Below are 12,140 nucleotides of genomic sequence, written 5' to 3'. Positions count from 1 at the left end.
AGGGCATTGGGAAATACTGCATTAGGGATCCTGTTGGAGCATGATCCTTTAACCTTTCTTTTACTTGTATTTCTTTCTCCTCTTTAGGCTTGCTCCGCAAATACCTTGTAGGGGTCAAATAGGCCCCTTAAAGAGGGAGGCATCTAGGTGAGGCTAAGGGCAACCAGAGAGTCCATACCGGAGGACCTTGACTCATCATTCTGTTNATGCCAAAAATTTTAAATTTTTTAAAAGGAAAAGCCAGAAATCAAATTTTATGTAAGACTTACTTTTATTATTATTATTATTTAATTTATTTATTTTAAGAGAGAGGAGAGTGAGAGAATCCCTAAAAGTCTCCTCACTGTCAGTGCAAGCCCAGTGTGGGGCTTGAATTTAATGAAGTGTGAGATCATGACCTGAGCTGAAATCAAGAGTTGGACGCTTACCCGACTGGAGCCACCCAGGTGCCCCAAACTTATTTTTAAGTATTAGAAACCAAAATAATTTGAAAAGAATACAGTAATCAAAATGTCTGTGAACCACCAGTTTAGGACCGCCCCCCCCCCAACAGAAAGTGAGGTCTTTTCCACTATAATAGAATGTGTCTCCAAAGTAGGACTCCTCTCTAGCAGTGTGAACTCAGAGTCCACTTGCTCCTTCTTGAGTAAGTGTGATCTGTACTCTTGTCCCAGGAGGCTAATCGGTCCTATTTTGGTTAACTCTCATTGTTTGATGGCTCTGCCTCAGAGGAAGTAGAAATATTATCTCCTTCAGACTTTAACCTGATGGTCCTGGTTTGTTCTTTGAGATCACACAGAAGAAAACTTACTCTTCTCTTAATGTGACAGGTCTTCAAATTTGTGAATTTGGCTGTGAATCAAAAATTTCTTCAGAAATGTAAAACATAATAGAACTCAAACTCTAAAGCCAGTGTTTGAATCATTTCTCTGCCCCTTAACTAGCTCTGTAGTCTGGGGCGTGTTATTGTGATCTTTTTGTGCCCCAGTTTGTTCATTTTTAATATATTACTGTAATTTATCTAATTGCTAGTAGGTATTACATATAAAGCTCTCAGAATAGCGCCTAGCCTACAGTAAATATTCAGTAAATGTTATTTATTATCCAGATTAAGCAATATTAGTTCCATCAGTTATTCTTCATAGAACAGAGTTTTAAATTTTCTTGCCATGCTTATAGTTTACTCATTAATGGAAGCAATCTGGTGCCTTACAGAAAAACCTTTTTTTCTTTCCCTATCTCTTCTATATTATCGCCCCCCCCAAAACCAGATCATAGTGGCTTTTTTTTTTTTTTTGAGGGAGAGAGAGGATCTTTTTTTAAAAAAATGTTCATTTATTTTGAGAGAGTGAGTGAGAGAGTGAGAGTGTGCACACAAGCAGAGGAGGAGCAGAGACAAAGGGAGACAGAGTATCCCAAGCAGGCTCCACTCTGTCAGCCCAGAGCACAGAGCATAGCAGGTTCCAAACCACTAGTGCAGAGCCTGTCACGGGGCTCGGACCCACAAACCTTGAGATCCTGACCTGAGCAGGAATCAAGAGTCAGATGCTCAACACACTGAGCCACCCAGGCGCCCCTTATTTGTTCCTGAGGGCATGTGGACATAAAGCACCATTAGTGAGACAACCCAAGTGTGAGACTGGCCCCTCCTTCACTTTCCTAATAGAACCCTGATTGTATTCACGTAGTTTCCTACCTCCACATGGCTTTGTGCTTCAGAGACTCAATCCCTATCTTCTGCATTGGAGAGGGGGTTCTGATTGGTTTAAAACTCAGCCATAGGGTTCCATTATGACTGGGTGATTTTTGACATAGGTATGTAATGCAGTTCAGGCCATTGAGACCTGAGGAGAGGTCTACTGATGAGACTTGGGTTTGGGGTTTCTGGGAAAGGTTTCCTTGTTTCTAAATGAGATGTACATGAAGAGATGGTCTCATCTTCCTGGTTGCTGCTGAGTCTGGATAAGAAACCTGTTTCACTCTGTTAAGACCTGGAGATTTAGGGTGGGGGCACACTGTCTGAGGATGGTAGAGTGAAGACATATGTGGGTTCTTGAAGATATTGTGTTTTATTTTTGTTTGTATTTTTTTTCAAGTTTTTATTTTATTTTTTCTTTCATAGTTTATTGTCAAGTTGGATTCCATTTAACACCCAATGCTCATCCCAACAAGTGCCCTCCTCCATGCCTATCACCCCCCTTTCCCCTCCTTCCCACCCCCATCAGCCTTCAGTTGGTTCTCGGCATTCAAGAGTCTCTCATGGTTTGCCTCTCTCCCTCTCCCCAGCTACTTTCCCCTTCTCCTCCCCCATGGTCCTCTGTTAAGTTCCTCCTAATCCTCCTATAACTAGAAGCATATGGTATCCGTCTTTCTCTGCCTGACTTCTTTCGCTCAGCATAACACCCTCAAGTTCCATCCACGTTGCTACATATGGCCAGATTTCATTCTTTCTCATTGCCATGTAGTATTCCATTGTATAGATAAACCACATCTTCTTGATCCATTTGTCAGTTGATGGACACTTAGGTTCTTTCCATGATTTGGCTATTGTTGAAAGTGCTGCTATGAACATTGGGGTACATGTGCACCTATGCATCAGCACTTCTGTATCCCTTAGATAAATTCCTAGCAGTACTATTGCTGGGTCATAGGGGAGTTCTGTTGTTAATTTTCTGAGGAACCTCCACACTGTTTTCCAGAGGGGCTGCACCATTTTACATTCCCACCAACAGTGTAGGAGGGTGCCCATTTCTCGACATCGTCGCCACCATCTATAGTCTCCTGATTTGTTCCTTTTCTCCACTCTGACTGGAATGAGGTGGTATCTCCTGTGGTTTTGATTTGTATTTCCCTGATGAGGAGGGACGCTGAGCATCTTTTCAGGTGTCTGTTGGCCATCGATGTCTTCTTTGGAGAAGTGTCTGTTCATATCTTCTGCCCATTTCTTCACTGGATTGTTTGTTTTTCGGGTGTGGAGTTTGATGAGTTCCTTATAGATATTGGATACTAGCCCTTTATCTGATATGTCATTTGCAACTATCTTTTCCCATTCTGTTGGTTGCCTGTTAGTTTTATTGATTGTTTCCCTTGCCATGCAGAAGCTTTTTATCTTGATGAGGTCCCAATAGTTCCTTTGTGCTTTTGATTCCCTTGCCTTTGGGGATGTGTCAAGTAAGAGATTGCTGTGGTTGAGGTCAAGGAGGTTGTTTCCTGCTTCCTCCTCTAGGGTTTTGATGGTTTCCTGTCTCCCGTTCAGGTCCTTTATCCATTTTGAGTTTATTTTTGTGTATGGTGTAAGAAAGTGATCTAGTTTCATTCTTCTGCATGTTGTCCAGTTCTCCCAGCACCATCTGTTAGAGGCTGTCTTTTTTCCATTGGATGCTCTTTCCTGCTTTGTCAAAGATTAGCTGGCCATACATATGTGGGTCCAATTCTGGGTTCTCTATTTTCCATTGGTCTATGTGTCTGTTTTTGTGCCATCAAGTTTTTATTTAAATTCTAGTTAGTTAACATACAGTGTCGTATTAATTTCAGGTGTAGCCTTTAGTTATTCATCACTTACATATGATACCCAGTGCTCATCACAGTCTTGAAGACATTGTTGAGCTACTAACCAGTCCAGAACTGCTTCTTTATTTCCTGTTAAGTGAAAAAATTGTCTTACTGTATGTTGCTTTGAGTTGGATTTACTTACTTGCAGCTAAAATGAGCTTAATTGATAAAGAAGTTATTTAATTCTAGTATGGTGGGCAAATTGGATAAGTAGTACTTCATCTCATAGTTACGAGGAATAATTGAAGTAATACATGTAAAAGGTACTTTGTAGTTATAAAGTAACACTGCAGTTTTACTAGTTCTCTTAACATTAACACAAACAGTATTTGTTTGTGGTGGACAGAATGTTTCACAGAGAGTAAGGGTGCCTGGCTTTGCTAATTACCAGTTCTATTCATAGTGTGCAGGTCACTGGACCCTTTAATTACTACTACTCTGTAAAACGGAATTAATGATCTTTAAGGTCTCTTCTAATTCTGTAAACAAAAATGAGTCTGATCAGTCTGAGATTCCTACCTAAAAGCCCTTGTGTAGATTAAGGTAGATATAAAAAAGTACTCTTTTTTAATTGAAGAAAACGTAATTTAATAACCAGTTATGTTGGGGATACTTCCAATTTCACAGTGGTTCTGCTGATCTTAGTGTCTTTGAAACAAAGGAACCTCTACAAATATATACTACTGCTATTAATATCAGTGCTTAAAGCCTTAGACACATAGATATTTGCCTTTTTTTCCTTACATAATTGCTTTTTAACCCAACTTAAAAACTTTCTTTAACGTTTTTATTTCTAAGAGAGAGAGACAGCGTGAGCAGGGGAGGGTCATAGAGAGAGGGAGATACAGAATCTGAAGCAGGCTCCAGGCTCTGAGCTACCTGTCAGCACAGACCCATGAACTGACGCAGGGCTCGAGCCCATGAACCATTGAGATCATGACCTGAGCTGAAGTCGATGCTTAACTGACTGAGCCACCCAGGCGCCCCATTAACTCAAGTTTTTAATGTATTGTCTTATATGTAACCTTTATGAGCAAGCATATCATCACTCTTTTCATAACATCTCAATATTTCGTCATCTTTCTACCCTCTCCCTACTCATGTTTTTCCTAGACCGTTATATAGCCACCTAAATGGTCTCCTTTTCACCAAAATCTGCTTCCTCTCCATCTTTCCTCATCTGTAAAATTAGGTTAAAAAAAAGATAGTTTTTAAGTTACTTTCTGGTTTTAACATTCTGTGATTTGTCAATTATTTTTCTCATCAACTCAGATTCTGTTAAACCTAAAAGAACTCATCTTTGGTTACACATTAGAGTTAAGTTTAAAAACTTCTTTCATCTGAGGACAGTAGAACAGAATTCATAAAGGAATAAAGTAATGTCTGAGTACCCTTTGCAGAGCTATACATACCAACAAGTGGAGATCTTGGGGAAAATGGAGATACAAGCATACCTCAAAGATACTGGAGATTCAATTCCAGACCACTGCAATAAAGCAGTGTATAAATATTACAATAAAGTAAGTTTAATAAATCTTTTGGTTTCCCAGTACATATAAAATTACAGTATGTTGCAGTCTATTTGGCGTGCAGTAGCATTCAGTCTAAAAAATATGTATGTAGTTTAAAAATGTTGCTAAAACATGCTAACCATCATCTGAGCTTTTAGTGAGTCATAATCTTTTTGCAAGGGGAGGGTCTTGGTTTTATGATAGCTGCTGACTGATCAGGGTGGTAGTTGCTGAAGGTGGGGTGGCAGTGACATTTTCTTAAAATAATGTTTGTTTATTTTGAGAGACAGAGAGCAAGTATGCATGTGTGCAGGCAGGGTAGGGGGAGAGAGAGAGAGAGAGAGATTGAGAATCCCAAGCAGGCTCAGCACCGTCAGCATGGAGCTTGATGTGGATTCCATCTCACAGACTGTGAGATCATGACCTGAGCCTAATATCAGGAGTCAGATGCTTAACCGACTGAGCCACCCAGGCCCCCAAAACTCCTTTTAATGTTGATATTTTGATGTCTTTTTATGAATCATGAATGTTCTTAATGGCATTTTGAATGGTGAATCTTCTCCAGAATGTTTTCAATTTACGTTGCTCAGATCCATCAGAAGAATCACTATTTTGGGCAGTTCTAGCCTTGTGAAATGTATTTCTTAAATAATAAGATGTAAAAGTTGAAATAACTCTTTGATCCATGGGCTGCAGAACAGATGTTGTGTTAGGTATGAAAACAGCATGAATCTTGTACATCTCTATCATAGCTCTGTGTGGCCAGGTGCATTGTCAATGAGTGGTAACATTTTGAAAGGAATCTTTTTCTCAACAGTGGGCTTAAAATATCCAGTAAACCGTGTTGTAAACAGATATGCTGTATCTTCAGCATGGGCTTCAGCTTAGTTATCAGCTGTATGAGCCCTGACAAGAGAGTCAGCCTATCCCTTGAAATTTTGAAACCAAGCATTACTCATTTCTAGCTAAGAAAGTCTTACATGGCATCTTGCAACAGAAGGCTGTTTGGTCTACACTGAAAATCTGTTTTATACTGTGGCCACTTTCATTAATGATCTTAGATCTTTTGGATAACTTGCTGTAGCTTCTCTATCAGCACTTGCTGCTGCATCACCTTACTCTTTCATGTTACAGAGATGACTTCTTTTCTTAAATCTTTTCTTGAACCAACCTCTGCTGGCTTCAAAGAGTTCTTCTGCAGTTTACCCACCTCTGTGTCTTCATAGATTGAAGAGAGTTAGGGTCTTCGATTTAAGGCAATGTTGTGGCTGGTGGCCTTCTATTCAGACCACTAAAACTCTCTGGATATCAGTAACTAAGACTGTTTCACTTTATCAGCATCTGTGTATTCATGGAAGTAGCACTTTTCATTTCCTTCAAGAACTGTAACTTTGTATTCATAACATGGCTGTTTGGCACGGGAGGCCTAGCTTTCAGCTTGTCGTGGCTGTCAGCATGCCTTCCTCATTAAGCTTAGTCATTTCTAGCTTTTGATTTAAAGTGGTAGACGTGTGACTCTTCTTTCTCTTGAATACTTAGACGTCGCAGTGGGGTTAATTGCCCTAATTTCAATATTGTTATGACTCTGAGAATAGGGAGGTCCCAAGAGAAGGAGAGAGATGGTCAGTGGAGCAGTCAGAACATGGGCAGCGTTTATAGATTAAGTTCACTGTCTTATGGGTACAGTTTGTGGTGCCCTAAACAATTCCAGTAGTAAAATCAAAGATCACTGATCACCATGACAAACAAAATAATAATGATGAAAAATTATCATTTGAAATACTGCAAGAATTACCAAAATATGACAGAGACATGAAGTAAGCAAATACTGTTGGAAAAATTGTGCTGATAGACTTGCTCAATGCCAAGTTGCCAAAAACCTTAAATTTATTAAAAAAAAAAATAATGCCTTCAAGCCACAATAAAGTGCAATAAAATGAGTTATGCCTGGATATGTATATATGTAGAAATGTATCACCTTTTTTTAGTTTTTTGGGGGGGGGAGATTAGGAGATAATAAAAGGAAGCTTACAATTTCAAAACTATTGGGAAATTTGTATGATATATTTTCTCTTCTAGCAAAAGTTAATACTATTATGGAAATTGATTCATTACTGCAAGAGGCCTATGTGTTCAATCTAATCTGTGTTAGATTAGGAACATTTCCCAAGCATGAAATCCCTTAGACATCTAAACATGTTTTTCAGAAAAAGGAAAATAATATTTAATAGCTTTGTGTATAAAAACAAGTGCTAGCTGAAGTAAGAATTGTATGCATCATTGGTGTTACTTCTGAAATTCTTGCACACGTGAGTTAGGTCATCCTCTGTAGCATCACCATAAAATGTCCAAGGAAAGCATTAAAACCAACCTTACCAACATTTGCATGTGCAACATCTTTTAGACACAGAATATACTCCATTTCATTTCTAGAAATAGATGGATAATCACAAAAGAACCTCCAAATGCAGATCTTTCCATTCATTTGGTAGGTTTTGTTTAGATTTTTAGAAGTTTTGTTGTGTTTTTTTTTTTAACTGCTGACATGAAATACATGGTTTTTTCCCAATTCTCTGACTCTCCAAAACCAAATAGGTGTCCAACAATTAAGACTTGACACTAACTACCTGAACTTAGCATAACATTCCACAGGTTAAGGACTCAGTTCTTTAACAAGACTGCCCTCACTTCATATATCAGTGGCAAGTTGAGTGCATGGGTCTTCAGGTTACCTGCACTTCTTTCCAACTTGGAGAGGGTCAGGGTCTGTGGATATATGACTGTTCATAAAGTGAGTTGTTGGTATGTTGCTCTTTAATTTACCAGATTACCCATTCTAGTCCTTTCTTCCTTCCTTATTTTCTCTGATTAGTTAACTACTAATCAGAGGTAGTAGAGAAGACACGGGAGTGTTTTGAATGTTTAATGGTTGAATGTAATTTCTTCTTTCCTCCTTCCTAACTTTCTAACTTCCTTCCTACCTTCTTACCTATCTACATTTTTTTAAAAAGTTGCTTCTGTATGCCAGAGGACATAAGCCCTCATGGAGTTTTCATTCAAAATACCCTCTTTTCTAGGAAAGGACACTGAATTTACACATGGATGAGATGAGTCTTAAATCTTGAAGTGTGAAGAGGACCAACTATGGCAGTTTTCTTTATTTCTTTATGGAGTACTTCTTTATTTAGCATATTTATAGAACCTTTTAGATAATACTTTTTAGTAAATCAGGATTTTAATAGTTGTAGAATCTTAAATGTGAGTGTCTGTTTAAATGCTGCTGCCAGTTTCTTCCACCTCTTCCTTCTATAGAATGAATAAACATCAGAGTTTTTTCCTTTTTGTAATTCTGATATGGTGCATTTGAAATATTTACTTCATTAAGGGATGAGGAGTGGTTTTTATTTTAAAAAATAAGCACTTTATTACAAAAGATATTGACCTTATCATTCTTTAATATCTTAATATTTCTTTATGTATGTTGAAGTTCTTAGATGATTTTTTAAATGATAAAACTTGTCATAAAAATAGTAATATGTTGTACTATTATTTTTTTGTTAACTGAAATGTTACGTGTTTTTTTTCTGACTATATGTGCAATTTATTTATTTTAGGTGTTGAATATTATGCTCCCTATATGAAAAATAGAAATGTAAATATTTGCAATTCTTCACTGCATGCCTCCTGGTCAAGCTGGTCTAGGTATCTTCTCTTTGAAATGACTTTTAAATCTTAGGAATTTGGGGGTGAAAGGTGACATTTTGACTAACGAAGATAATGTTTGCACTACTGAAAATCATTCTTCATGAAGTGATGCTGTTGTTGGATGAATTAACACTAATCTTTTCTCCTACAGAAAGCTGCTGGAAATAAGACTTTATTACTTTTAATATTATAATTGGTATAAGCTACTATTTGTTTTCATAAATAAAACATGTTTTTCAGAATTTCTGAAGGAAGAAAGAAAAACAGTTGATTAGCCAGTGTGTATTTTGATTTACATTGAATACTTTTTGTCATTCCTTTCAAAACAGACACTCCTTGAATATGCAGAGAAATGGAAAACTTCCGAAGACCCTTTACCTTTATTGGAGGTATACACAGTGGCTATCCAAAGTTATGTTAAAGCCCGACCTTATCTTACCTCTGAATGCGAAAATGTAGCATTGGTTCTGGAACGCTTGGCATTGTGAGTAAACCTTTGAGTAAATAAAAAATCAGATATAGCTCTTTTGTTTTAATTCTGTATTTTAGTCTTTTATGATTCTAATTATAATTTGTTATAATTATAATTAAATTATAAATTAAATTATAATTTAAGTTTAAATAGAATAGTTTTGGGATATCTATTGATACTAGAATGGTTTGTTTTATTTTACTTTAATGAATTTTAACAATTATTTGTATCCTTATCAATTTTTTGTTTTTTAGAAGCTGTGTTGAACTTTTATTGTGCCTACCTGTTGAGTTATCAGATAAACAGTGGGAACAATTTCAGACACTGGTGCAGGTGAGAATATCTACCTATTAGATTTCATATAGGCATTTCTTCTGTCTGTTTTCTTTACTCTTAATAAATTTTTTGATTACACTTTAAAACAGCTGAGTCCTAACAAGTATTAATTACAGCTCTTATTAACACTAATATCGTGCATATAGTAGATGTTCAATAAATGTGTGCTAAATGAATAAATTACATTTAGATAGACTAGATTGGTTGGATATTGCACTGTTCTTTAAGATCACTTTAGGACTTTGCCAGACCAGAAAGGGAAAACAAAAGAAAATGCCCTAATTTGTATTTAGAAACAGTTTAACTAATCTGCAGTATGTTTATAAGAATTTAATATATCATTTAATCCTTATGAAAACTTTGTGGGGGTAGGTATATTTTTCCCATTTTAAAGGTGAGGAAACTGAGGCTCATACTTTAAAATATTTATCTGCTCAAATTTGTACAGCTGATATTATAAAATAGTTACTTGAATCAAGGTTCTTCATTCCAGAGTTCATGCTTTTCTCCTATAACTGAAAACACATGCTTTGTCTCTTTTATTTAGTGATATTATTCTACTTTACATAAGTACTACACAGTTTAATACTTAGTTGTCTTGGAATATTTTCAAGAATGTTAAATTTTGTTTCAAGCACTAGATTGTGCTGGATATACTATAGCTGGACATACTATATGTTTTGATTAACTGATTAATTAAAAAGAATGTTTCTGCTAGGTAGTTTCAGAAAGTATAGTTGTCTCTTTCTCTAGCCAGAGTTCTTAAAATATATTTTGGCTTGATGTTTTTCTTTAGGAGATATATTAAAGAGAATTTTATTCTCAAATTTTAGAAGCATGTGAAATAAACTAGGTAGAGAAGTCAGCTTTCCTATTTCAATATTAACCATTAAAATCTTCATCAGTTGCAAAATTCTTGAAGGTAGGATTCATATCTTAATATCCTAGGATTCCACATAGTATCTTACACATAATACTTAGTTGTTTGTTGAAATGAAGGTGTCTTGTCTTGTTTGTCCTGTTGCAAATAACTTTTTGATCATGTAGTTTCTACCTCAGCATATCAGTAACTCATGTATTAGGTTATTTTCCCCAGCAAGTATTTATTTTTAGGAAAATAATTATTTTAGAGCTTTTCATTATTTGGCATTTTATCCCAGAATTAAGTTGTTTATATGCAAATACAGTACTGAAGTTCTCATTATTTTGTTTGTTGACATAAGATAAACTTTTAAACTCTCCTTTTTGAAACAGTAGCACTAGTTGATACTTTTTCTTATGAGTTAATGAGAAGGAAATTACTCTTTAAATCCTTATGTGGTAGCTTTCAGCAATTACTCAAAGAAAATTTCTTCCAGCACCGGAACTTGTTGCAGCGGGAAGACTCTATGGCTCTGAGAAATAGACTTTTTGTATAAACGTAGTATGTAACTTTAAGAGTTTCCATGACACTTTGCTCTCATTTCAGAGAGCAAAAGTGTCCTTGGGGTTATTTTATACCTGCTTCACAGCATTTGTTCCATTTAGCCTGTGCTTCACTGTTCTAACCTTTCTTTACCCCAGAAGAGGATAAGCCCCATAAATGCAGGAACCTGTTCCTCTCTTCCCTAGTTCATTGCCCATAGACATTCCCAGTAACATTTTCTGAATTGGATAAAAACTATTGGTCCTTTTGTGTCTTGAAGAATTCACTAAATGTATGAATACTTGGAAACAACTAGTATGCAGGTTTTAGTGTTACAGCTTTAAATAGAACATTACCAAGGCTATATAATAAATAAATGAAAAATCATGCATTTAGTTGTTTTCAAAAGTCCCTTTTATTGGAATATGTGTATGTTGTCACTTAGGCCTTGATGCAGATCTGTCACTTTAATGGTAGTTTTTTGGAAAAAGTTTTTTGTTTTTTGGATTTTTTTTTTTACTATCAGAGATATAAAATGTGTAAGGTCTTTTATGCTGTGGATATTCTGATAGCTTCCTTGAGAAATAACTTTGCTCTTCATTTAGATTTTGGGGGAAAATAAGTTTGACCTATTTGTAGAAATACATTGCATTTATTTAAAATTTATAATTGATACAGTTCTTACCTTGAGATTCATCTTTAAAAATCAGAAGTAAAGGAATTCAGCACTTTGTTATGTGATGTGAAAGTTTTAAGATAAAAGTCTTACTTTTCTAAAGTTAGTATTATATTTAGAGCCTGATAAGCTTGCTTTTAAAAATCTGTTGTAATTCTTTGGATGTTTATTTAATATTTATAGGTAGCTCATGAAAAGCTGATGGAGAATGGCAGCTGTGAATTGCATTTTTTAGCTACTCTAGCTCAAGAGACTGGGGTGTGGAAAAACCCGGTACTGTGCACTATTCTTTCCCAGGAACCATTGGATAAGGATAAAGGTAAATTTTCTAGAGAGAGAGAAAAAAAATCATTAGACTAGAAAAAAAATGAGTACTTAAAAAATTGTTTTGATAAGTATAATTCATCTCAAGATTTCCCAGAGAAGGACCATTTAATTAAATTTTAGCTGAGGTACTCGAGGCCCTTCACCATTATTTTATTT

At 36.0% G+C, this 12,140-nt stretch overlaps 1 protein-coding gene across 2 annotated transcripts in view; it reads left to right on the top strand.

The window, feature by feature from the left end:
* Positions 1–12,140, top strand: part of ZNF292 (zinc finger protein 292) — a 94,121-nt gene that overhangs the window by 43,383 nt on the left and 38,598 nt on the right. For both annotated transcript variants that reach the window (XM_077750362.1, XM_077750361.1), the window contains exons 2-4: positions 9,098–9,252; positions 9,495–9,573; positions 11,841–11,976. In XM_077750362.1, the coding sequence (XP_077606488.1) occupies positions 9,098–9,252; positions 9,495–9,573; positions 11,841–11,976 (370 nt within the window). The remainder of the gene's footprint in view (positions 1–9,097; positions 9,253–9,494; positions 9,574–11,840; positions 11,977–12,140) is intronic.

Source organism: Crocuta crocuta, unplaced genomic scaffold (genome assembly GCF_008692635.1).
Source record: "Crocuta crocuta isolate KB4526 unplaced genomic scaffold, BGI_CrCroc_1.0 scaffold9, whole genome shotgun sequence".
Taxonomy (NCBI): Eukaryota; Metazoa; Chordata; class Mammalia; order Carnivora; family Hyaenidae; genus Crocuta; species Crocuta crocuta.
The sequence above is the reverse complement of the archived record's forward strand: the minus strand, read 5'-3'. Positions and strand labels throughout refer to the sequence as shown.